The sequence below is a fragment of the Cebidichthys violaceus genome, unplaced genomic scaffold (genome assembly GCF_023349555.1).
Source record: "Cebidichthys violaceus isolate CVI_PGR_0920_01 unplaced genomic scaffold, fCebVio1.0.p SCAF_35, whole genome shotgun sequence".
Lineage (NCBI taxonomy): Eukaryota > Metazoa > Chordata > Actinopteri > Perciformes > Stichaeidae > Cebidichthys > Cebidichthys violaceus.
The window spans coordinates 2,641,047-2,668,944 of NW_027176539.1; the positions used below are offsets into that span (position 1 = coordinate 2,641,047).

General features: G+C 42.4%; 2 protein-coding genes across 2 annotated transcripts; both read right to left on the minus strand.

Moving 5' to 3' along the window:
• Positions 1 to 1,229: 1,229 nt before the first annotated feature.
• vcam1b (vascular cell adhesion molecule 1b) lies at positions 1,230 to 11,105 on the minus strand. Its single transcript, XM_068725384.1, has 10 exons — positions 10,851 to 11,105; positions 8,579 to 8,881; positions 7,610 to 7,915; positions 6,797 to 7,057; positions 6,451 to 6,720; positions 5,513 to 5,785; positions 4,465 to 4,767; positions 4,119 to 4,391; positions 3,136 to 3,396; positions 1,230 to 3,020 (listed from the first exon to the last, which is right to left on the minus strand). The coding sequence occupies exons 1-10, from the start codon at positions 10,873 to 10,875 to the stop codon at positions 2,860 to 2,862; spliced, it is 2,436 nt and encodes an 811-aa protein (XP_068581485.1). The 5' UTR covers positions 10,876 to 11,105; the 3' UTR covers positions 1,230 to 2,859.
• Positions 11,106 to 11,760: 655 nt separating this feature from the next.
• cdc14ab (cell division cycle 14Ab) lies at positions 11,761 to 27,661 on the minus strand. The gene is made up of 16 exons (XM_068725479.1): positions 27,298 to 27,661; positions 25,440 to 25,530; positions 24,531 to 24,606; positions 23,022 to 23,114; positions 22,390 to 22,469; positions 20,410 to 20,476; positions 20,255 to 20,317; positions 19,324 to 19,411; positions 18,946 to 19,176; positions 18,695 to 18,833; positions 18,444 to 18,582; positions 17,015 to 17,115; positions 16,856 to 16,903; positions 16,249 to 16,374; positions 14,982 to 15,234; positions 11,761 to 13,081 (listed from the first exon to the last, which is right to left on the minus strand). The coding sequence occupies exons 1-16, from the start codon at positions 27,392 to 27,394 to the stop codon at positions 13,052 to 13,054; spliced, it is 1,722 nt and encodes a 573-aa protein (XP_068581580.1). The 5' UTR covers positions 27,395 to 27,661; the 3' UTR covers positions 11,761 to 13,051.
• Positions 27,662 to 27,898: the final 237 nt, after the last annotated feature.

The window sequence follows — 27,898 nt, forward strand, 5'->3', positions numbered from 1 at the left end:
ACTCCATGTTAAATCTCACCACTCATTTCTCAAAGAAAGCAGACGCTACCAGTTTTGTATTTAGCTCTGGAGCTCACATTTTTTACACCACAGACACATATCAGTGCGTTCAGCAGAGTCTTATCTCTCTCATGGTACCCATATGTTGTTGATTGGACTCATGGCTTTTGTATAGGGGGCAGAGGTTTGACAGGTAGTATTGTTGAAAATCACTGTATACGCCTCTTAATTAGCCTCTAACACACAGGTGCTCCAATCACCATGGCAACAAATGACAGACATGCACCAAAGCGCGCACACGCACACACACACACACACACACACACACACACACACACACACACACACACACACGATTTGGAGATATTCAGTCACTTCAGTCACATTATGATTCTGTCTCCTCTTTCCCACCCTTTCAAAATAAAAGCCCCATGGAGTAACTGTATCTTAACATGAAGCTCAGAATGAGGTTCATGTTAAGAAATGTTAAGTTCAAGTCTTTCTTTGTCACGTTTCTATGAAGCAACATCTGCTCAAGTTCAAGACTGTCCGTCACAAATACAAGACTCATCAAATACATACTACTGGTAATATTGGTGTATATATGTATATACATATATATATATATATATATATATATTCTAAATATATATATATATATATATATATATTCTAAATATATATATATATATATATATATATTCTAAATATATATTCTAAATATATATATATATATATATATATATATATATATATATATATACTGTATATATTGCAACGTCTTCGGGCGTCTTTGGTCTTTCTTGTGAAAGTTTCTAGTTTTCATTATTCAAACACAAAGACACATTTAGTTAGTAGACATGTTTGTTTCTGATCACCAGCTGGTCAGAGACCAGTGATGATGATGATGTGAGGAAGAGGACTGCTGGACGATCAACAGGACTGTAAAGTGAGAGCAGGAAACTCGTTCCACATCAACATTTCTTCTTCTCACTGAAGGTGCTGCAGGTTTGAACACATGACCTCCTGAGGAAGAGGATTTATCTTCATCCTCAACAACGACTTCCTCTGAGCTGGTTTTCCCGTAAACCTAAAGCAGTAAAACCCTGAAACAGAAACGTCTTTAGTCTTCAGGAGACTTCCAGTTATTAAAACCGAATGAGACAAAAGTGAAAGAGAAACTTCAGCTGATGAATCACTGGAAAGTCCTCAGGAAGTCCAATCACAGATAAGAAATAAATATCTTTAATAAAAGAGTGAAAGTAGAGTACCAAACCAGAGGAAAACAGTCACAGGACTGTTTGTGAGGACTTAAAGGGACAGTACACTGTTGTTCATGTCCTCATCATGTAAAGAGAAGCACCGATCAAAAGTCTCAGCTCACAACTAGAATCAATCATTTCAGCCTGAAGTCAGTGTTCATAATTCATCTCTAATATCTATTTTATATTCATGTGAAAACATCTCCCTCAAACTACTGGATTTATTCAAGTTTATCACCAAAACTACATTTTACAGATTACATGTGAACACCTCATGATAACGTTATGATTCACCTTCAGCCAGTACTCATTTTCACTGAATGCACCACCACCTGAACGCATCATAATTAAAGTCAATGGAAGTTATCAGCTGCATGATGGGGATGAATTACAATATGAAACTAAAGTCTGATTAACTTTGTAGTTCAAAATGTTTTTACGGTTGTTTCTCGTCACTTGTTACGTCTTCTTCACTTTCAAACCAACGACTGAAATATGTGACCGATCGGCTGAAAACCAGCTGGTTTCGATCGGTGCATCTCTGATTATGTAGCAGTGTGCCTTGTAGCCACATGTTGAGGAGCGTTAGCCAAGCATTGGATACTTGCAATAATAAGTTGGCGCATTGTAATATTGTGCAAAGGAAGTAGTCATATGTTGGAGTGTCCTGGAATGATGCAACCATGTGTTGGAAATTGGTAGCCACATTTTGGATATGGTAGCCACACAGGGTCATAGTAAGCACATGTTGAGATATTAAAATCACATACTAAAACAGCTGGTTCCCTGTTGGGAATAGGTAGCAACATGTAGAGGTGTAGGGGCCACATGTTGAGATATCAAAGTCACCTGTTAGGAGGATATGGCCACAAGTTGGGACTTGGTTTCCCACAATGGGATATTAGAAGTGGTAGTCAGTCGGTTATACAAGCCACAGGTAAGGATATTGATACCACATGTTGCAAATAAGTAGCCATACGCTGGGAGATGGTAGCCACGTGTTGGGACTTGGTAGCCGCATTCTGGGACTTCGTAGCCACATGTTGGGATTTGGTTGCCACACAATTGGATATTTGAAGTGGTAGTCATGTTTTTGGTAATACAAGCCACAGGTAGGACGACTGTGGCTATGTGGATAGCAGGGCCATCCTTCAATCAGAGGATCGGCGCTTCGATCCTCGGCACCACTAGTCGCATGTCGATGTGTCCTTGAGCAAGACACTAAACCCCAAAATACGGTATGATAGAATCTGAATTGTAAGTCGCTTTGGATGACTGTAATGTAATGTGTTGGGACTCGATAGCTGCATATTGGGACTTAGTTGCCACACAATGGGATATTAGAAGTTGTAGTCATGTTTTGGGTAATACAAGCCACAGCTAAGGATGTTCAAATCACATGTTGCAAATTAGTAGCCATACGCTGAGAGATGGTAGTCACATGTTGGGACTTGGAAGGCCCATATTGGAACGTGGTAGCCACATGTTAATACGTGGTAGCCGCATATTGGGACTTGGTAACCACATGTTGGGACTCGATAGCTGCATGCTAGGACGTGGTAGCCACGTGTAGAGACTTGGTAGCCACCTGCTAGCCTCAGGCTGAAGGAGGGGCAGACTGGGGCAGCTGATAGAAACCTTTCTTCCTGGATCTCCTCAGGTAGTCGAGGAGCAGAGCAGCAGCTGCTAGTCCAGCAGCAATGCAGATGACTGGGACGAGGACAGCGCTGAGACTGGGAGGAACACTGATGCTTCTCTCTGTGGGAACCGAAGGAGACAGAAACTTCAGAATACAATAAAACCCGTTTATTCCTACTGAAACTTCTTTAAACCACCAGACTGGAGACTAAACTGAAGGACTGGTCTCACTGACCCCTGACGCTGATGCTGAAGACTTTGACCTGGTACCCGAGGTTGTTGGTGACGTTGACCTGGTACAGACCAGCGTCTCTGGCCGTCATGTTGACTAATAGGAAGGTTCCATTGGTTGAATACAGCTCCATCCCATTGGTCAGTTTCCTCAGGACCACGGCTGACAGCGGGAAGCTGACGGTCTGGCAGCAGATGGTGACATTTTGTCCCTCCTGGACCACCGTAGACGGCAGGACCAGGACAGTGGTGTTTCTCGGAGGAGCTGGACCACAAGAAACCAGATCAGAGTAACAGAATCCAGCTGATGCAGAAACTGGTCACATGACTCACAGAGGTGTAGAGAAACTACCTGAAGATCAGAAGGTCTGACAGACTGAAGAAACATTAGAGGAGCAGCAGGATCCTGTAGTACCTGCAGTACCAGGACCAAGACTAACTTACTTATAATAACTGAAACTAACTGATTCTCAAAATACTTGCTTATTCATTTTTTAGCCAATAAACTTGATCGCTAGATTCATCTCTGAAGATGTAGAGACGTGTTGTTAAACAATGAAAGCTGTAGTTTTTCCTGAAGTTTCCTGAAGTGAACAAAAGTAAAACTGAAAGTTTGTGTTTGATCATCACAACATAACAAGAACACTGACGGTAACTTCCTCTGACATCATTCATTGTTTTGTGTTTGAAAAGGAAAACAACAGTAAACTGAATGAACGGTGTTGAGTGAAACAACAGACTGAGGACCACTTCAGTCCACTTCAGTCTGGTCTCCATCAGCAGCCGGAGGCTCTAAGTGTCTGACACATTGCTCAACAGAGGAGTCAGAGGTTATTTCTGTCCTCAGCATCATGTGAGGAGTGAGAGGTCCACTCTTCAGATAACATCTGTCACAACTACCCAGAGACAAGAAGCAGAAGAAGAAGAGCTGGACTCCTCAGCCCCCCCCCCCACTATGTCAGAACCACCTTCCTGTAAAACCAGTACCTGAGACGGTGACAGAGCTGGAGACCAGTTGGGATCCGTACTGGTTGGAGACTTCACACTGATAGTGGGCGGAGTCTTCCAGCTGGGCGGAGGAGAGGTGGAAGGAGAGCGAGGAGGAGGAGGCGGGGTCAGTCCTCTGGAGCTCCGCCCCCTCCCTCCTCAGGACCAGTGTGGTGGGCGGAGCTCCGTCTGAACGGCAGGTCAACGTCACCTGCTGACCCTCCAGCACCTCCTCACCTGGACTCACTGAGAGGGAGGTTCTCCTGGGAGGATCTGGAACACAAACATCATCAGAACCTAAACCTGCTCCTCAATAAAAGCCTTCAGTCGGTCCTCAGACACTCACAATGGACCTGCAGGGTGACGCTGGTCCTCCTGGACCTCCACACGTCTCCGTCCTCCATCAGCAGCTCAGCCCTGCAGGTCAGAACCTTCTGGTCCTCCTGGACCCGCATTCGAAGGACCGACGAGATGTTCTGTAGGGAACCGGAGAACGCGACCGACTCTGACATCAGCGTTGTGTTCCCTGACAGCCACAGGATCCTCATCTGATTGGCCCAGAAGACGCTGCTGACGTTACAGTGGAGGACCGCCTCCTGACCCAGTAGGATGGGACCAGGATCCTCCAGAACCGGATCAGACGGGAATGCTGGGAGAAGAAGAACACCAGAGATCATCTCCAACACATCCTGCTGTCTGTGTGAAGCTTTGTGTCTGTGACGGTGCGTTCAAGGACACTCTGATATCTGACACACAACTTGTTGACACAACTTGTTGGTCCCTGGTTAAAGACGAGGCCTCTAATGGATCCGGATCCCTGTGAACCATTAACGTGTTAAAGTGATTCGTCGACATTTAAAAGAGATAAAGAGCTGACAGGAAGTCCCTCACAGTTTATTCTGGCATCATGGACATTTGGGGTCCATAAAGTTTGAGTTAATGTTCCTGATTCAGAGTCAGTGGAGAGCCAGTATGTTGTCTATGTGGGGGAGGAACTCACTGTGTGTGTGTGTGTGTGTGTGTGTGTGTGTGTGTGTGTGTTTGGGGGGGGGGAGGGTATTTGGGGGGGTATTTGGCCTCTTTCTCCCCTGCCATGTCACTTCCTGTCGGTCAGTTTGTCCTCTTCAGACTGAAAACAGATGAGGGGGTGGAAACCTCTCTGGGTCACATGGTACAAAGACAAACTCCTTCTGATTGGCTCTCAGACATTTGGCCAATAAAAACAAACTAGTTTATCTGGAGATTAAAGATCAATAAAGTTCAACTTCTGATGTTTCAACACAAACGTTTTCCATTTCTGTGGAAATAAAATAAAACCAGTATCATTTGTTTCCTTGGTCCGGACCAGGTGAACCACTACAGGTGTGAAAGCAGCCTCAGGGTCTCAGACTCACAGTAGACCTGGACCTGGATGGCCGAGGTCCTGATGACGGAGTCACATTCGCCCTCACACCTGTATCCTCCCTCATCCTTCAGGTCCAGGTCCTGCAGGTGAAGCAAGGACAGTCCGTCCTGCTCCGTCCCTCTGAGGACGATCCGGTCCGCGTCTGTCCTCCAGGTGAAGATGGGAGGGTGGAGACATCCGGAGGCTCTGCAGGTCAGAACCAGACCTGAACCCTTCTCTGCTGGTGAGACCACTGGACTCACCTCCACCTGCAGAGGGTGAGCTGACAAGATCAACACTGAAAGATTAGTCTGGATTATTCTGCAGACTGTTATTAAGTTGTTTGTAGCTAAAATTAGCTTCAAACATTAGCTTTAAACATTAGCTTCAAACATTAGCTTTAAACATTAGCTTCAAACATTAGCTTTAAACATTAGCTTCAAACATTAGCTTTAAACATTAGCTTCAAACATTAGCTTCAAACATTAGCTTCAAACATTAGCTTTAAACATTAGCTTCAAAATTAGCTTCAGACTTGCACATTAGCATTGTAAAGTGACTCTAAACACTAACTTTAAATAATATCTTTAAATATTAGCATTGTAACATTAGCCTTAAACTATCGTAACATAAAAAGGTGTAGATGGGACGTCCCATTCAAATCAATATATCTGGATGTCAGAGCGTCGGCCATTTTAATGTCTGCCGTTACCATTGTGGCTGTTGTAGCAAGCTAACGTCCTTATTTTCTGTAACCAGTGTAGCATTAAAGCATGGTGGAATTAGCAAGCTGGCTATTTCTATTTTGAAGCATCAGCTTTTAACGTGAACTTTTTAAAACTATTATAAATAAAAGATTTGAGCCTCACAATAAAACGGAACCGGAATCTAAAATTCCCAATAAAATAAGCATGAAACAAGGATGAAGCTGTAGAAGTAAACCAGTACCTGAGACGGTGACGGAGCTGGAGACCAGTCGGGATCCGTACTGGTTGGAGGCTTCACACTGATAGTGGGCGGAGTCTTCCAGCTGGGCAGAGGAGAGGCTGAAGGAGAGCGAGGAGGAGGCGGGGTCAGTCCTCTGGAGCTCCGCCCCCTCCCTCCTCAGCACCAGCGTGGTGGGCGGAGCTCCGTCTGAGCGGCAGGTCAACGTCACCTGCTGACCCTCCAGCACCTCCTCACCTGGACTCACTGAGAGGGAGGTGTTGGTGGGCGGAGCTGGTGGAGGAGGAGACAGGTATGTCAGTCTCCAGTTGCACAGAGATAGTGAATGAAACAAGAGCTTCACTCTCACCGTGAACGGTGACCTCCACTTCAGCTGTCCGGTTCCCCTCTGAGTTCCGGGCCTCACAGTCGTAGCGTCCGGCCTCAGACGGAGTCACCGCCGTGAGGACCAGCTGTCGGCCTCGACCGCGTACCTCAGACCGACCGTCTGCCCACCTGTAGCTCCAGGTGACGGTGGGATCGGGGTTTCCCTCCGCAATGCAGGTGAGAGTGAGCGGAGAGCCGGCCATCACCAACACAGAGTCTGATGTCGTCTTGACAACAGGAGCATCTGAAGAGGAAGAGGAGGATCTGTTAGACGGATGTTTATACGTTGTAGATCATTAGAAGCACACGTTCAGTTTACTTAAATATATTTATCTTGTAAGGGTTTTGAGTTGAAGACAATGAACAGTCCTGTGGGACAATGAACAGTCCTGTGGGACAATGAACAAGTCCTGTGGGACAATGAACAGTCCTGTGGGACAATGAACAAGTCCTGTGGGAAAATGAACAGTCTTGTGGGACAATGAACAGTCCTGTGGGACAATGAACAGTCTTGCGGACAATGATCAGTCCTGTGGGACAATGAACAGTCTTGAGGGACACTGAACAGTCTTGTAGGACAATGGACAGTCTTGTGGGACAATGACCAGTCTTGTAGGACAATGAACAGTCCTGTGGGACAATGAACAGTTTTGTGGGACAATGAACAGTCTTGTGGGACAATGAACAGTCCTGTGGGACAATGAACAGTCTTGTGGGACAATGAACAGTCCTGAGGGACAATGAATAATTATGTAAAACAACGGTCTGAACTAAAGACAGACACTGGAGGACTCACAGAGCAGGTTTAGGAGGACAGTGGTCAATCTGGTCTTGTCCTCGGCTGGCAGGTCCTGCAGCTCCATCGTGGCCCTGCAGCTGATGTTTCCTCCAGAGTCCAGTTCCAGAGGGGTGAATCTGTACTCAGACCGGACTGAGACGGATCCAGGATCTCCCATAATGCTCTGCAGGACGACGTCACCTCTGAGCCAGCTGAGGGTCAGCAGCTCAGCGGGGTAAAGATCAGACACCTGACAGGTGAGGACAGACTCCACCCCCAGACTCAGGTGGTCCTGGCCCAGGATCAGAGGGGCTGATGGGAAGGCTGCAAAAGTACAATATGTACCTCTGAGGTGTAGTACAGTATAAAGTACAATATGTACCTCTGAGGTGTAGTACAGTATAAAGTACAATATGTACCTCTGATATGTAGTACAGTATAAAGTACAACATGTACCTCTCATATGTAGTACAGTATAAAGTACAACATGTACCTCTGAGATGTAGTACAGTATAAAGTACAATATGTACCTCTGAGATGTAGTACAGTATAAAGTACTATATATACCTTTGAGATGTAGTACAGTATAAAGTACAACATGTACCTCTGATATGTAGTACAGTATAAAGTACAATATGTACCTCTGAGATGTAGTACAGTATAAAGTACAATATGTACCTCTGAGATGTAGTACAGTATAAAGTACTATATATACCTTTGAGATGTAGTACAGTATAAAGTACAACATGTACCTCTGATATGTAGTACAGTATAAAGTACAACATGTACCTCTGATATGTAGTACAGTATAAAGTACAATATGTACCTTTGAGATGTAGTACAGTATAAAGTACAACATGTACCTCTGATATGTAGTACAGTAGTGGAAGACAAGATGATAATAAAAGTAGAAAGTACTGAAGTAAAGTACAAGTACCTCAGATGTGTACTTAAGTACAGTACTTGAGTACATGTGTGTGAACTCACAGTAAACCTGCACAGTCGTCTTGATCTGCTTGTTCTCTCCTCCACAGCCGACTTTACAGAGCAGATCTCCTTCATGCTCCATCATCACGGGGTTAAAGCTGATCACAGACCAGGTCCCGTTGGTGCTGACGGAGGCCGTCTGAGGTCGGTCCCACAGCACGGACCAGGACACGCTCGGCATTGTGGGACAGTCCTGGACCCGACACACCAGCTGCTGATGCTCCCCCAGCCTGAACAGAGGCCTTCTGGGAAACACCTCCACATGCAGACCCTGAACGCAGCACGATGACATCAGCAACACAGCTGGGAAGATAAACAACAACAACAACAATACAGGTGTGACTTCAATTCATCAACCGGCTGCAAACAGAGAGAACGACTCTTCAACCTGTTCATCTAGAAACATGTTATACATGATATTAATAAAAACATTTCAGACAGACTCTGGAGCTCAACGATTTAAAATTAAATAAAAACAGGAAACCTTTTACAATGAAATAGATGAAAGGCAGGAAGAAAGCATGCAGTCTGTGTTATTCAAAGACATTCAACAGATGAATAAGGAACACATTTTACATTCAACAGGAAAAAAGAAGTTTGGACAAAACTGTAAAAAGCCATAACAGGTCATTAGAAACAAACACTTACAGACATGTAACTGACATGTAACATACAGGTTACAGGCATGTAACATACAGGTTACAGACATGTAACTGACATGTAACATACAGGTTACAGACATGTAACATACAGGTTACAGACATGTAACATACAGGTTACAGACATGCAACATACAGGTTACAGACATGTAACATACAGGTTACAGACATGCAACATACAGGTTACAGACATGTAACATACAGGTTACAGACATGTAACATACAGGTTACAGACATGTAACATACAGGTTACAGACATGCAACATACAGGTTACAGACATGCAACATACAGGTTACAGACATGCAACATACAGGTTACAGACATACAACATACAGGTTACAGACATGCAACATACAGGTTACAGACATACAACATACAGGTTACAGACATGCAACATACAGGTTACAGACATGTAACATACAGGTTACAGACATGCAACATACAGGTTACAGACATGCAACATACAGGTTACAGACATGCAACATACAGGTTACAGACATGTAACATACAGGTTACAGACATGCAACATACAGGTTAAAGACAGGTAACATAAAGGTTACAGACATGCAACATACAGGTTACAGACATGTAACATAAAGGTTACAGACATGCAACATACAGGTTACAGACATGTAACATAAAGGTTACAGACATGCAACATACAGGTTAAAGACAGGTAACATAAAGGTTACAGACATGCAACATACAGGTTACAGACATGCAACATAAAGGTTACAGACATGTAACATACAGGTTACAGACATGCAACATACAGGCTAAAGACAGGTAACATAAAGGTTACAGACATGCAACATACAGGTTACAGACATGTAACATACAGGTTACAGACATGCAACATACAGGTTACAGACATGTAACATACAGGTTACAGACATGCAACATACAGGTTACAGACATGTAACATAAAGGTTACAGACATGCAACATACAGGTTACAGACATGTAACATACAGATTACAGACATGTAACAGATATGTATCATACAGGTAACAGATATGTATCATACAGGTAACAGATATGTATCACACAGGTAACAGACATGTTACCGACATGTAACATGTCGGTAACATGACCTGTGTGATACCTATTACCTGACTGCTGGCCCTACTGCCCTTTGGAGTCTTGCTCACTGAGAGCTTTTGAAAATAAACCCTGAATCCATTGTGGTGCAGCTGTTATCAGGAGGTTCAAAGCTGCTGTTATATTGTTGAATAACTTTCATCTTTTATCTGAAGCTCGACATGAAACACAAAGACGTGATGTTTAAAACTGTAAAAGGCTAAAACAGAAACTGATCAAATTAAATAAATCCATGACAGTTTCTCAACCTCTGGGTCGTGACCCCTCGCAGAGTCACCAGCTGTTTACTAACTCTGATAAACTTCTTTCTCCTTTCATCACGTTTTCCTCTTTAAATTATTATTATGCAGTTTTAAACAAACACAACATGAACCAATAGTTTAACATCAGACTGAAGATTTCAGAATAAAACGTCAATAAATCTCATTCAACAGAACAAAAGGGTGAGAAGATACACACTTGACAGTAAAAAATATGTATTAAAATATAATAAATAATATGAATAATTTTACCTGCGAGAAGAGACAGAGGAGACATCTCAGTCTGAAGAGTCGATGAAGAAATGAACGAACGAGGAACAAAGCAGTCTGTAAACCCTCCAAAGATCTGAACACAGAACGCCTCCTCTGAAGCCTGATGTCCGTCTGTCTCTCTGCCTCCTTCTCTCTCTCTCTCTCACTCTCTCTCTCTCTCCCTCTCTCTGTCTCTCTCTCTCTCTCTCCCTCTCTCTCTCTCTGTCTGTCTCTCCCTCGCTCTCTCTCCCTCTCTCTGTCTCTCTCTCTCTCTCTGTCTGTCTCTCCCTCTCTCTGTCTCTCTCTCTCTCTCCCTCCCCCCTTCTCTCTGAGTGTGAGGTCATCAGTCTACAGACCACAGCGCCCTCTGCAGGACGGACTGAGACGTTTCTGTCTCTTTACAGGAAGATGAAACTGTTTTTATGACTGAAAACACATTCTCTGTTTCGTCTTTCAGGATCAATTAAAATGATTTAAAGAAAATAAAGGGTGTCTTAATAATTTCACTGTTCATTTATTGTCTCCATCTTTGTTGATCAACCTGTAGTTCTAGTCAGCCATGATGATGATAGGTTGATTGATTGATTGGTTGTCATCAGTGTGTGATAACAGACTGAGGGACTGTTGTTGATCAGAGTGATGAGCTCTGAGGAGTCATGTGACCAAAGTCACTTTCTCTGGTTTGTGTCACCTGAGTGAAGGTGAAGAGTTCAGGTGACACGTCCGAGTTCATAGTGTCCAACATGTCTGACCTCATCTCCGTCAGATGAGTAAAATATTTGTACTACAGTATATCTCTGAGATGAAGTGAAATAGAGGGAAGTGAAGTAGAAGTACCTCGAGTTTGTACTTGAGTACCTTACATGTCATCACGTCTTTAACACACAAATATGAAAACAGGAAACAGAAGTCAGAAAAGTAAATAGTTTATTTTCTGTCTCATAAAAACGTACATCTGAAAGTTATTTTATAACTTTTCCCTTCAATAAAATACTTCAACATCAAAATACAGGATCAGCAACAACTTCTTCATTTAAATATCACTCAGGATGTGGTTCATTCCAAAATAAAAGCCTCTGCTGTGGTGAATGAAAATGAAGATCCTGACATCTTTAAGGCACTTCGAAGTCTGAGAAACCGTTTCTGATAAATAACTGAATCACAGGAAGTCGTACGCTCACAAACTTTCCTCAAACCAATTAACTTGTGGTTTGTTTCAATCAATTAATTTTCCTGTTCGTCCCAGGAGCTTTTATTTTGAAAAGGTCTGTGTTGTTTCCTCCCCAGGTCTTTAAGGGTTAATGTAAGAATGTAGAGGTAGGATTAAGAAAGACGATTGTCAGAGGACAGGAAGTCACGCAGGAAACATCTAATCAACCGCCGAGAAAGGCTCTTGAGTCACACGAGTCATGTGACACGCCATGTGACACGCCACGCGAGTCACGTCACGCCATGCGAGTCACGACACGTGAGTCACGTCACGACACGTGAGTCACGACATGTCACGTCTCTTGAGTCGCGACATGTCACGACACGTGAGTCACGACGCGTCATGTGAGTCACCATTGGTTTCTTTACTAGCTGCTCATTAAGGACTTTCAGGAGAAGAAGAGATTCATGAGGACGAGAAGAAGACAAACTGTTTAAACTTCAAATGTTGCTGCTGCAGTTTTCCTGAGTTTTTGGGTCCCTTCTTCTTCTACTGTTACTATTATTGCTGTTGATTATAAAAGCATAAACACAGACCGACCACTGGTCAGAGACAGGAAGTAAATACTGTAAGTATGATGTCATCGTCTGACCCTTCAGTTCATTAAAAAAAAACAAAAGAAAAATATCTTCTTCTGTCACAAATAAGAAATATAAAATCTATCTTTACCTAAATATATCTTCTTCTGTAGATGATCATCATTATCAATCATATTCAGACTCCTGCTCATTAGCATACACTTCATTTACATACACCTCATTAACATATAACACTGTCAAATGCAGCTTATTAGCATACAGCTCATTTACGTACAGCTCATTTACATACAGCTCATTAACATACAGCTAATTTACAAACAGCTCATTAACATACAGTGTGAGCAGATGTTATGAGAGTCCCTTCGCTCACTGAGCTGCTTTATTAGTTTCCCTTTGAGCATTCTAGACAGAGGGGATTGTGGGTAATGTGTCTTCAGGTGAGTTCTGTAGTTCTAGTACTGGATGTACTCAGACTGAAGAGACTGAAAGAAAAAACATAAAGACAGCCGTCAAATATCATCTCTGTGTCTCTATATATATATATATATATATATATATATATATATATATATGTGACTATGTATATAAGTGACTATGTATATATGTATATATTCACATATATACATGTGACTCACACTGGTCATGTGACTCTGTCTACATAGAACACGTGACTCACACTGGTCATGTGACTCTGTCTACATCGAACACGTGACTCACACTGGTCATGTGACTGACTACATAGAACATGTGACTCACACTGGTCATGTGACTCTGTCTACATAGAACACGTGACTCACACTGGTCATGTGACTGTCTACATAGAACACGTGACTCACACTGGTCATGTGACTGTCTACATAGAACATGTGACTCACACTGGTCATGTGACTCTGTCTACATAGAACACGTGACTCACACTGGTCATGTGACTGACTACATAGAACATGTGACTCACACTGGTCATGTGACTCTGTCTACATAGAACACGTGACTCACACTGGTCATGTGACTCTGTCTACATAGAACACGTGACTCACACTGGTCATGTGACTGTCTACATAGAACACGTGACTCACACTGGTCATGTGACTGACTACATAGAACACGTGACTCACACCTGGTCACGTGACTGACTACATAGAACACGTGACTCACACTGATCATGTGACTGACTACATAGAACACGTGACTCACACTGATCATGTGACTGACTACATAGAACACGTGACTCACACTGGTCATGTGACTGACTACATAGAACACGTGACTCACACTGATCATGTGACTGACTACATAGAACACGTGACTCACACTGGTCATGTGACTGACTACATAGAACACGTGACTCACACTGATCATGTGACTGACTACATAGAACACGTGACTCACACCTGGTCACGTGACTGACTACATAGAACACGTGACTCACACTGATCATGTGACTGACTAGATAGAACACGTGACTCACACCTGGTCACGTGACTGACTACATAGAACACGTGACTCACACCTGGTCACGTGACTGACTACATAGAACACGTGACTCACACCTGGTCATGTGACGTGTTATTTTATATTCTATATAAACTGGTATTTTACATTCAAGATAAACTTGTTATTTTATATTCTAGATAAACTGGTATTTTACATTCAAGATAAACTTGTTATTTTATAGATATACTTGTTATTTTACATTCTAGATAAACTTGGTATTTTATATTCTAGATAAACTTGTTATTTTACATTCTAGATAAACGTGTTATTTTACATTCCAGATAAACGTGTTATTTTACATTCCAGATAAACGTGTTATTTTACATTCCAGATAAACGTGTCATTTTACATTCCAGATAAACGTGTTATTTTACATTCCAGATAAACGTGTTATTTTACATTCCAGATAAACGTGTTATTTTACATTCCAGATAAACGTGTTATTTTACATTCTAGATAAACTTGTTATTTTATATTCTAGATAAACTTGTTATGTTACTTTCCAGATAAACGTGTTATTTTGCATTCCAGATAAACGTGTTATTTTACATTCTAGATAAACGTGTTATTTTACATTATAGATAAACGTGTTATTTTACATTCTAGATAAACGTGTTATTTTACATTCCAGATAAACTTGTTATTTTACATTCTAGATAAACTTGGTATTTTACATTCTAGATAAACTTGGTATTTTATATTCTAGATAAACTTGGTATTTTATATTCCAGATAAACTTGAATAGAAGCAGAAAATCTTTTCCTTTGATGTAACGTTTTTCTTGTTATTATCATTTATTAAACTCAAATTATCAGCTTCATCCAGTGTGTTAATGATGTCAGAACAGAGACAACCAATGAGCAGAGAGGGGCGGAGCTAAGGACTTACAGGTATGGAGCGGCTTAGGTAACGTCCTGAAGGACCCTTTAGGACGCTGTAGGGCCCGGGGCCCCTTAAGTCCTGAGGGCCCGGCCTGCTGCTGTTGTTGTTGACCTCGTGCTGTGCACCGCGGGGCCCGTTACCATAGCGACACAGAGAGGGTGGGGCCAGAGGAGAGGGGGAGGAGCTGAGAGACACATGGGAGGAGGAGTCCTCAGCGTCCACAGCGTAAAGATCAGAGAGAGAGGAGGCCAACCGAGAGCTGGGGGGGGGGCACACATTAACACATGTACACAACCTACAACACACAATATACACATAACTGAGAGGGCGGGAGATGTAAACACAGTAACACCAGTTCACACCGAATTAAAACACCAGTTAAAACCAGTTCATACCAGTTTAAAACACTAGTTTAAAAACACCAGTTTAAACTGGTTCACAGTAGTTTACACCGGTTCACACCAGTTTAAAACACTAGTTTAAACCGGTTCACACCAGTTCAAAACACCGGTTCACACCAGTTTAAAACACCAGTTTAAACCGGTTCACACCAGTTTAAAACACCAGTTTAAAACACCAGTTTAAACCAGTTCACACCAGTTTACAACACTAGTTTAAACCAGTTCACACTAGTTTAAAACACCAGTTTAAACCAGTTCACACCAGTTTACAACACTAGTTTAAACCAGTTCACACTAGTTTAAAACACCAGTTTAAACCAGTTCACACCAGTTTAAAACACCAGTTTAAACCAGTTCACACCAGTTTAAATCTGGATTACATGACATGTTCCGTTTAGGCACCAACAGCTTCTTCAGTATTAAGGCATAATCTTAAGATTATCTGACAAATATTGCAGACTGTATACTGGTAGTAACAGTTACTGCAAGCTGTACTGATAGTACCAGCTGAGTATTAATACTAAGAGGTACTACTGACTGTGTACTTGAACTAAAATAAACTACAAGCTGTTTAATGGCAGTAACTGTACAACCTACCAGATCAGTACAAACAGCTCCTGTTAAGTGTGTTTGAGCACTAAGATCTACTCCTCGAGGTGTATTAGTACTGTCAAGTACTGCAAGTTGTTGAATGGTACAAACAGATACTACTACATGTGTATTAGTCCTAAGAAGTGTGACAGTAGCGGTTTAATGTTAGTAACAGGTAGTACAGTCTGTGTAGAAGTACTGACAGGTAGTACAGGAGCTGGTGATGAAGAGCAGGTTGAGTCAGACAGGAAGTGAGACAGGAAGTGAGCGGTGACACTGACCTCCTGATGTTGGACGCCGTTGATGACGGACTTCTTCCGATCCTCTTGGCGGCAGCAGAAGCAGAGGATGCTGGGAATTTGGAGGGCTTGAGGGGGGAGGGGGGGCCCTGACCACCCATTGACCATCTAAACACAGTGACACATATTATGATCAACACATCATACTACTAGTAGTGATTACTGTTTAGTATCAGTGAAGACTCTTTAGTTTCATTTAATCTGACTTGTACAACAAAGAACATCCTGGATGATGTTTCCTGGAGTTATGACAAATCTCAATATCAATGATATTAATGAAAGATATTTTATAAATAAATGTATACAAAATAAGATTCACAAATATATTTGTGATGCACACAAACAGTTCTTGTTTGGAATCAATTTAATAAAAATCCACAAATAAATGTATTTAAAAGTATTTGAAATATTCATCAAGAACACATTTGGATGTTGTTACATTAATATAAAAACTGTTGAACGTGACAGTTTTTTTTTTTTTTACAAACGGCTCGTTAGTGAGCATTACTGTTTGTCATGAGCTCCGTTAGCATGTAGCTAACGTAGCTCATTAAAGTCATGATTCATGTACGGAGGTGTTCAGAGGTACCTGAGCGGTTGAGAGGCCGACCTGCTGTGAACCTTCATCTCCTCCACTCTGAAAGAAAGTGGGCGTGGCTTCAGTTAAAGCAAGTTATTTAAACGAGGCAGATCCCTCTGTTTACTAATACACAAGATATACATGAGGTTCTGGTCTTGGACCTGGTACCTGAGAGCTCCTGTGGTGGCGGGTCGGGGGTGTCTCCGGCTCTTTAAGGCTCTCAGTTTGTCTCCCTGAGTCAGGGCTGGACCGCTGTCCACCGCCTCACTCTGGTGGACGAATCAAACACACCATGAGACCACTGATGTGTTCCATATACGTGTGTCTATAGATATATATATATATATATACACAGTATATACACACACACACACACATGTATATATATATATATATATATATACATACATGTGTGTGTATATATATATATATATATATATATATATATATATATACACACACACATGTATATATATATACATATATATATATATACACACACATGTATATATATATATATATATATATATATATATATATATATATATATATACATACATATATACATATATATTAGCAAGTTAACACGTTAACGCATTCGTTAATTAATTAATTAACGCCGACAATTATTTTATCGCATTAACGCAGTTTGGTTTTTTTATTATTATTTTGAAAGTCCGTTGCTCACTGGCAGCGGTGGAGGAGTCTTCATCACTACGTTGATGCAGCGTGTGGAGAAGTAGAGATAAACTAAAGACAAGCTAACAGACGCCACAGAGAAGTGGAGAGATACAAACTGAGGACGACTAGTGTTGAGAAGACGTCGGTCTGAGGAACGTTCTCAGGATTACATTACATTTACATTACGGTCATTTATCAGACGCTTTTATCCAAAGCAACTTACAATTCAGTATCTATCTACACACCGTAGACGCAGCTACAGGAGCCATTTTGGGGTTAAGTGTCTTGCTCAAGGACACATTGACATGAGACTAGTAGAGCAGGAGCCGGGGATCGAACCGCTGACCCTCTGATTGAAAGGCGGCCCTGATCTTCACTTAGCCACGGTCAACCGTATCAGGATCAGGATCATGAATGACGTCACGTAGGAGCCTCCCTCCAGACGCACCGTCACCAGAAGAACACACGAGTCGTACGAAGAGGAGAGGACTACAAAAGAGACGGAGTCACAACGCGCACCGGCCGTCTCTCACCGGAGACTACCGGACATCTCCGGGTAACCGTTGTCTGAGTTACGGTGCATTATACTGATGAACAGTGGGAGCTGCGTTCACATGCTCTGACTGTATGAAGACAGAAGACACACATGTTGATGAAACGTGTGGAACATTTTATTCATGTTGCACAGCAGTGGAACGTTTAAATAAAGTCACACACTGAGCACAGATAGTAGAAATATAACTGATACTATGTGAAGAATACTGCTGTTAACAAGAACCTGATCTGTTTAAAGTGATTCAAACCAAATGTTATTGTACTTCTGTTCATATAGTGTGTGTGTGTGTGTGTGTGTGTGTGTGTGTGTGTGTGTGTGTGTGTGTGTGTGTGTGTGTGTGTGTGTGTGTGTGTTTCTGACCTCGTGCAGACTGTTGTGGGTGGAGTTTAAAGTGAGGTCATCCATAGAGGTGATGAGGTGAGATGACATCACTCTCTCCTCCAGCTTAGCCTTCTGGGACCGCTGGCTGTCACCTAGCAACCAGAGCGCTGCCTGCTTCCTGTAAACACAAACACTGTGAGTATTACTGTGTACTGCAGTAATACTGTGTACTAAAGTATTACTGCAGTACACAGTATTACTGTATCTGAGCTCAATAGTCAGGGACTCACTCCTCCAGGAAGTTCTGCTGTGGTCCAATCACAGAGCCCGGTCTGCACACCCGGATCCAGGCGATGGCCTCACCTGCTGTGAAGCGGTAGTGTTTCATCAGGTAACAGCCAATCAGAGAGCCTGTCCTGCCCAGACCAGCTGACACACAGAGACAGAGACAACGTTATCATTCAGGACAGGAAGACATCCCACAGGACAGGAAGATATCCTACAGGACAGGAAGTGGTAGTTCAGGACAGGAAGTCCTCACCCTTGCAGTGGACAGCCACAGCGCCGTCCGTGCTCTCACAGATGTGTAGGAAGCGGCGTGTGATGATGTCACTGGGCGTGCTGCCGTCTAAGAAGAAGAGGTCGTAGTGGTCGAAGCCGGCGTCGGTGAAGCGTTTGGAGTCGTAGATCTTCTTGTTCAGACGGACGACGGTGGTCACATCGTGTTTCCTGAAGTACGGGAAATACGCCTCGGGGGCGTGGAGAGGGTAACCTGTAGGGGGCGGAGCATCAACAGGTGTTACACAACAACAAGACATGTCAGCTTGAACACGCCCCCCGAGGTGTGATAAAGATAATAATAATAATAATAATATCCTCCTCCTGTTGACAGATTAAAGGAGTCTCTCCGTCAACTCACCGTTCTCTATCTTAGTTTTAGGATGAGGTCCGCTGAAGGCCACAAACTTCCCCGGGACAATCCAGTTCAGATCTCCGTTCTCAACCCGCTGAAACACAAACACGCAGGTTCAAGTCCCACCAACACAAACACGCAGGTTCAAGTCCCACCAACACAAACAAGCAGGTTCAAGTCCCACCAACACAAACGCGCAGGTTCAAGTCCCACCAACACAAACACATAGGTTCAAGTCCCACCAACACAAACACGCAGGTTCAAGTCCCACCAACACAAACACATAGGTTCAAGTCCCACCAACACAAACACACAGGTTCAAGTCCCACCAACACAAACAAGCAGGTTCAAGTCCCACCAACACAAACACATAGGTTCAAGTCCCACCAACACAAACACAGGTTCAAGTCCCACCAACACAAACATGCAGGTTCAAGTCCCACCAACACAAACGCGCAGGTTCAAGTCCCACCAACACAAAGATGCAGGTTCAAGTCCCACCAACACAAACGCGCAGGTTCAAGTCCCACCAACACAAACACATAGGTTCAAGTCCCACCAACACAAACACGCAGGTTCAAGTACCACCAACACAAACACGCAGGTTCAAGTCCACCAACACAAACACGAAGGTTCAAGTCCACCAACACAAACACGCAGGTTCAAGTCCACCAACACAAACACATAGGTTCAAGTCCACCAACACAAACACATAGGTTCAAGTCCACCAACAGAGTAGAGAAAGTCTGCAGCTCATCGTCGACAATGGAAACAACAGCTTCCATCAGGTCAGACTGATGGAGAGTCTCTGTTCTGGGGTTATAAATACTGTGAGTACTGGTAGTAGGAGAGGTACAGGTTGTACAGGTAGTACCTCTAGTACCTGTAGTACAGGTACTGGTGTCAGTATCACCACCTCAGTACTGTGATGTTTTACCTCGTAGTGTTCGTACTCGTCCACGTCAAACATCTCAAAGTCAAAGAAGCCGTGCTGTAGAGCCTGAAACACAAACACAAGGTGTGTGACGCTCAGGTGAGTGCTGATGATGTCAGTTGATGATGACAGTTGACATCCAGCCAATCACAGCTCACCTTCCTGATGCCCTGCAGACAGTCGAGCACCGTGAGGTTGAAGGTGCAATTCCCAAAGGAAGCGTCTCTGAAGAGACACACAGAGACCAGCAGATCAACACACAGCTGATGTCACTTGATATTAATGTATTGATCTCTAGCTAAACCTGCCACACTTCATTATTATTGATCATTATTATTGATTATTGATAGGGATGCACCGATCCACGTTTTTCACTTCCGATATCGATACAGATATCTGAGGTTTAGTATCGACCGATACCGATCTGATACCGATCTAATAGAGAAAAACAGTGCTGAATCGATTTAAAAAACGCAGCCGACGCTACGCGCCCCCAGGTTGTCCATCGCTTTTCTCATGTTGCTGGCGTTGTCCCTCAGAATCACGTGGATTTTGCTCAACGGAATTTGCCACTTGTCAAACATTTCCTTCAGGCTAGCTGCTATCGCTTCGCTGGTGTGCGACCCACGAAAGTTTGTTGCATTTAACATTGCACTGTGTGGCACAAAAGTTTCATCCAGCCGGTGTGCTGTTAAACTTAAAAGTGACACAGGGGAAACGTCGGAGCTCCAGATGTCTGTCGTGAAACTTATCGATTTGACATCTTTTATCGCCTTCAATATGTGTTTGCACACTTTACCGTGCAGTTCAGGTAGCGCCGTCTCCGACAAATATTTTCGGCTTACCATGTCGTAGCGTGGTTCCGGGTGGTTAACTAGCAGCCGGAATCCCTTATCCCCGACAACTGAGAGCGGCTGCCCGGTTCCAGATGGCTGATCCTTTCGCTCGCTCCATTTTGAAAACAATCTATGCGGCCGGTTCACTAGCGCATGACGTTACGCAGAGCACAACGCATATAATTGGACTGAATAGATTTGCCTTTATGGATCGGTCACATTGTCACCGATACCCGATCTAGAATTTTTTCCTATATCGGGACCGATACAGATATTGATATCGGATCGGTGCATCTCTAATTATTGATCATCACACAGCTGGTCCAGGATCAACTTTAGACCAAACTTCATGTATTTATTGGGCCGTTTAACAGCTGAACGTCAGTGTTCACTTCACTGTATAATCTTCATGATCACTGCAGCGTCTCACTTCAGTGCCTCATGTCTCTGGGATGTTCAAATATATCTTCAGAGAGTCACATGACAGATAAGCTCACCATGTTAACTGGAAATATTTAAATTAGTAACCGGGTCATTTCCACACGTTCATCATGTGTTCACTTTGTATCTAAAGAGCTGGAGGTTCACTTCCTGTGAGGATTTACTCTGTTAATAGAACAAAGACTGTATCGCTCTTCTTCCTCGTTAAAGACTGGGCTCCTACCCACAATGCAACTGTCCTCCTGACAGCTGTGTAGTGTGTTGTGCTAATGTAGCCTGTCAGCTAACACCTGGAAACATCTGGAGACGCTGACGGCTTTATACCCGTGTTAAACACATAAGTGTGTGTGTGTGTGTGTGTGTGTGTGTGTGTGTGTGTGTGTGTGTGTGTGTGTGTGTGTGTGTGTGTGTGTGTATACACACACACACACACACACACACACACACACACACACACACACACACACACACACACACACACACACACACACACACACACAGTGTGATCTGGAGAGAGGCATCAGTCAGTCTGACGGTCAGTGAACGTCTCACTGGCGTGTGTCACTCAGTGGGCGTGGCCTCCTCATGTTTAATCCATTCAACAACAGTCTTCTGTTACATAACCATAAACGAGCTCTTTATCCTCCACACTGAAGCTTCAAAACAACTTTATACGTACATGTCTCTGATCACAGACACAAACGTCTTCTTCTCTTTATGCTACCAGAGTGACTTCCTGTTCTCACTGCGCACAGTGTCTCAGCAGACCAGCAGGAGTACTACTGTAGTACTGCTGTAGCACTAGCACTGTAGTACTAGAGTAGTAGTGCTACAGTAGTACTGCTGCAGTGGAGGACTCACCTGAAGGGCAGGTAGGAGGCGTTGGAACCAGACGTCAGAGCTCTGTAAGCTTCTTCTGGAGTTTTCTTCAGGTAGATCACCTGATAGAGACACACAGGTAAACAGTGACTCAGCTGGATTCAGTCTTTATGCTAAGCTAGGCTAAACATGACGCACGACACAGGAACACGAGCCCCTCCCTCTCACATATTGTGATTTATTGAGTATTTTCATTTGCAAATGATGCAGTTTGTCAACATCTGTTTTATTTAATAACATGTGTTTGTTTCAGAGACATAGAGAAATGATGCTAATGGGTTAGCCTTCTGCTAACTGTAGCCACAGAACACAAACTATTTAAAAAGCAAAACAACAAACATGCTAGCAAGGGTTAGCTAACGTGAGCTATTCTGCCTCCACTTAGGCTCCGCCCACAGAAAACATCATCCTGTTTACAAACAAACATTAATTTCTTAAGAACCATGTTGTAAGGTAAAAATAATATATATATATATACATATACACACACACACACACACACACACACACACACACACACACACACACACACACACACACACACACACACACACACACACACACACACACACACACACACACACACTGTATAGCTCAGCGTGCTGATGACTCACCGCGTATCCTCCAATCAGCACGGCGGCGTTGGATCTCTTCCTCTGGTCGAAGCTGGTGTAGTGAACGATCCTCTTCCTGGTCAGAGTGAACGACTGCAGAGAAGAAGAGAAGAAGTCACATGACCACAAGAATCAGTCAACCAGTCCAACAACGGATCAATAACATTGATCCGTGAGGATGCCTCCCTCCAGTGAATCACGTCGTGACAGACTGAATCATAATGTGACAGAGTGAATCATGTCGTGACAGAGTGAATCACGTCGTGACAGACTGAATCATAACGTGACAGACTGAATCATAACGTGACAGAGTGAATCATGTCGTGACAGATTGAATCATAATGTGACAGAGTGAATCATGTCGTGACAGAGTGAATCACGTTGTGACAGACTGAATCATAACGTGACAGAATAAATCATAACGTGACAGACTGAATCATGTTGTGACAGAGCGAATCATAACGTGACAGAGCGAATCATGTCGTGACAGAGTGAATCATGTCGTGACAGAGTGAATCATGTCGTGACAGAGCGAATCATGACGTGACAGAGTGAATCATATCGTGACAGAGTGAATCATAACGTGACAGACTGAATCGTAACGTGACAGAGTGAATCGTAACGTGACAGAGTGAATCCTGTTGTGACAGAGCGAATCATAACGTGACAGAGTGAATCATATCGTGACAGAGTGAATCACAACGTGACAGACTGAATCATAACGTGACAGAGTGAATCATGTCGTGACAGACTGAATCATAACGTGACAGAGTGAATCATGTCGTGACAGAGTGAATCATGTCGTGACAGAGTGAATCATAACGTGACAGAGTGAATCATGTCGTGACAGACTGAATCATATCGTGACAGAGTGAATCATGTCGTGACAGAGTGAATCATGTCGTGACAGAGTGAATCATATCGTGACAGAGTGAATCATGTTGTGACAGAGCGAATCATAACGTGACAGAGCGAATCATGTCGTGACAGAGTGAATCATGTCGTGACAGAGTGAATCATGTCGTGACAGAGCGAATCATGACGTGACAGAGTGAATCGTAACGTGACAGAGTGAATCCTGTTGTGACAGAGCGAATCATAACGTGACAGAGTGAATCATATCGTGACAGAGTGAATCACAACGTGACAGACTGAATCATAACGTGACAGAGTGAATCATGTCGTGACAGACTGAATCATAACGTGACAGAGTGAATCATGTCGTGACAGAGTGAATCATGTCGTGACAGAGTGAATCATAACGTGACAGAGTGAATCATGTCGTGACAGACTGAATCATATCGTGACAGAGTGAATCATGTCGTGACAGAGTGAATCATGTCGTGACAGAGTGAATCATATCGTGACAGAGTGAATCATGTCGTGACAGAGTGAATCATGTCGTGACAGAGTGAATCATAACGTGACAGACTGAATCATAACGTGACAGACTGAATCATAACGAGACAGAGTGAATCATGTCGTGACAGAGTGAATCAGTGAACTCACCTTGAGCTTCTTGTTGAGTTTGCAGCAGTATCGGTACAACATGGCCAGATTCAGAGGACCAAAGTCTGCATAGAAACTGAAACAGAGATCATAGATCATAAACTATATACAGTGTTTCCCCAACCATTATATTAGGGGGGCGTCCCTGCGCACGCACGTTGGAAAATATGTTGCGTCAACCACCTGAAGAACAGACAACAATATCTGCGTTTTTTAAACGCTCCCATGTGGTGAAGATGGCAACACTCACTCTCCTGCTCCGGGTCCAAGTACAGACAAGAGCCCAGTGTTCTGGTGTTTAGTTCAATGTACAGTTAAAATAATAGGTCAGCTGTTATATTGACTGCTGTCACCAAAAGAAACACATCAACACCAGGATTCCTTTAAGTGTCGGTGTCTGCCCCCCCCCCCCCAAAGCTATAAACCTAGGGGAAACACTGGTGTGTGTGTGTGTGTGTTATATATATATATATATATATATATATATATATATATATATATATATATATATATATATATATATATATATATATATATATATATATATATATATGGTGTGGGTGCACAAATCAAGGCAACAAGCGGTGGTTTCTACTGGTTTCTACTGGTTCATTGTCTTTTTCTTTGCGTCCGCTCCTTCCCTCTCCAGGGTCATCAGATCTCTTTCAGCTGACCAGCAGCCTTGGACCCGGCTGCCCTGCTGACTATGGGAATTGTAGTTTGTTCCCCCGATGCCATGATGGGTTGTAGTCTCTGCTGCAACCACTGGTAGGGGATGTATCTCCCATTGATGACACTCCCTCTCATGACAGCGCAATATATAATCACACACACACACACACACACACACACACACACACACACACACACACACACACACACACACACACATATATAGTCTGAACTTACTTTTCGTAGCTGAACTCGTCGTCGGTACAGAAGTAGTGAGTGTTGGCCGTACTCTTAGGTTTACTGCGTAACGTAGCGAAGTACAGACGCTCTGTTAGAGACACAAACAGGTTAGAAACTGATCTGAGAACAACTATGAAGCAGAAAACAATGATTACAACATCTATAAATCAGATGTTTTAAAGGTTGATATAATAACAGGTTGAAGTCTTTGACTTTATAACAAACTGTAGAACAAAACATATTAATGCCTAAGTAATAAATACTTACATCAATCTGGATAACTGAACATTAAACTATTTCTTTATTATTATTGTGAAAATATTCTTTCTTCAGTAGCTAGTATCACTGCTGAACAGTTACATAATATATATATATATATATATATATATAATACTATGAAACCTGTAGAAACATGAAGTACCGTTCATATATCTGTTTATATCCATATCAATAACCTGATCCATAACCTGATCAATAACCTGATCAATAACCTCAATAACCTGATCAATAACCTGATCAATAACCTGATCAATAACCTCAATAACCTGATCAATAACCTGATCAATAACCTCAATAACCTGATCAATAAACTGATCAATAACCTGATCAATAACCTCAATAACCTGATCAATAACCTGATCAATAACCTGATCAATAACCTGATCAATAACCTCAATAACCTGATCAATAACCTGATCAATAAACTGATCAATAAACTGATCAATAACCTGATCAATAACCTCAATAACCTGATCAATAAACTGATCAATAACCTGATCAATAACCTCAATAACCTGATCAATAACCTGATCAATAAACTGATCAATAACCTGATCAATAACCTGATCAATAAACTGATCATAATATCATAACTAACTGAAACATAAACACAGTAACCATGTTGATCCTATTTTTAGAATACCTTTAATAAATAATTCTACATTTCATGAGTCTTTGTTACTAGTTTTATATGAAGTATTTTAGTGTTATTAATAATATAATATAGTACTTGTACCTTTAATAAACCAAAGAGTTAAGTACTTGTACCTTTAATAAACTGTGTACCTGTACGTTTAATAAACCAAAGAGTGAAGTACTTGTACCTTTAATAAACTGTGTACCTGTACCTTTAATAAACCAAAGAGTGAAGTACTTGTACCTTTAATAAACTAAAGAGTGAAGTACTTGTACCTTTAATAAACTGTGTACCTGTACCTTTAATAAACTAAAGAGTGAAGTACTTGTACCTTTAATAAACTGCATACCTGTACCTTTAATAAACTAAAGAGTGAAGTACTTGTACCTTTAATAAACTGCGTACCTGTACCTTTAATAAACTAAAGAGTGAAGTACTTGTACCTTTAATAAACTGCGTACCTGTACCTTTAATAAACTAAAGAGTGAAGTACTTGTACCTTTAATAAACTGCGTACCTGTACCTTTAATAAACTAAAGAGTGAAGTACTTGTACCTTTAATAAACTGTGTACCTGTACCTTTAATAAAGTAAAGAGTGAAGTACTTGTACCTTTAATAAACTGTGTACCTGTACCTTTAATAAACTAAAGAGTGAAGTATTTGTACCTTTAATAAACTGTGTACCTGTAACTTTAATAAACTAAAGAGTGAAATACTTGTACCTTTAATAAACTGTGTACCTGTACCTTTAATAAACTAAAGAGTGAAGTACTTGTACCTTTAATAAACTGTGTACCTGTACCTTTAATAAACTAAAGAGTGAAGTACTTGTACCTTTAATAAACTGTGTACCTGTAGCTTTAATAAACTAAAGAGTGAAGTACTTGTACCTTTAATAAACTGTGTACCTGTACCTTTAATAAACTGTGTACCTGTACCTTTAATAAACTGAGCTCCTCCCACCGGCTCGGACTCGTCCGTCATCCCGAACAGGACAGACAGGATCGGGGTGTGTCTAACTCCTTCCTTCGTCATGGGTCCGTCTAATTCCTGGCCTGTCTCACCTCCACCAGCTCACAAACTTTTTAACTGCTAGCAGCTCTGTTAGCCGTTAGCAGGCTAGCAGCAGAGCAAGTGAACGGAGACTGTTCAAAAGTTTAAAAAAACAACAACTTTATCCTCAGTTTCCCATCAGCCCTTGCGGGGGATCGTTTCTACCGTTTCCGTTGATTGGTTTCCCGTTCTTTTCCCGGTAAATATTCCCGGGTTAGCATGTTAGCATGTTAGCATGATTCGCGACGCTCCGAGAGTCTCAAACTGTGATTTAACAAATCCCTCCTTAAGACACGTTCCCATAGCAACGGGAGCCGCGCCCACAACAACAGCAGCCAATCATCGATCAGAACAGACTGTGCTGCCTTCAGGTCCGCTGGGACACATACACACGGTGAGGCGTTCAGAGACCGACAGGAACAAAACACGTGAATGTATTAAAATATAAATATAATCCCGACAATAAGAATCAAGATAATCAATACT

Coding starts and splice junctions, on each gene's coding strand:
- vcam1b (XM_068725384.1), bottom strand. CDS start 10,875: ATGTCTCCTCTGTCTCTTCTCGCAG. Junction 7,916..8,578: donor GACGACTGTGCAGGTTTACT/GTGAGTTCACAC, acceptor GTACTTTTGCAG/CCTTCCCATCAGCCCCTCTG. Junction 7,058..7,609: donor TGTCCTCCTAAACCTGCTCT/GTGAGTCCTCCA, acceptor CTTCCTCTTCAG/ATGCTCCTGTTGTCAAGACG.
- cdc14ab (XM_068725479.1), bottom strand. CDS start 27,394: ATGACGAAGGAAGGAGTTAGACACACCCCGATCCTGTCTGTCCTGTTC. Junction 22,470..23,021: donor TGCTGATTGGAGGATACGCG/GTGAGTCATCAG, acceptor TGTCTCTATCAG/GTGATCTACCTGAAGAAAAC. Junction 18,583..18,694: donor CAGCAGAACTTCCTGGAGGA/GTGAGTCCCTGA, acceptor TTGTGTTTACAG/GAAGCAGGCAGCGCTCTGGT.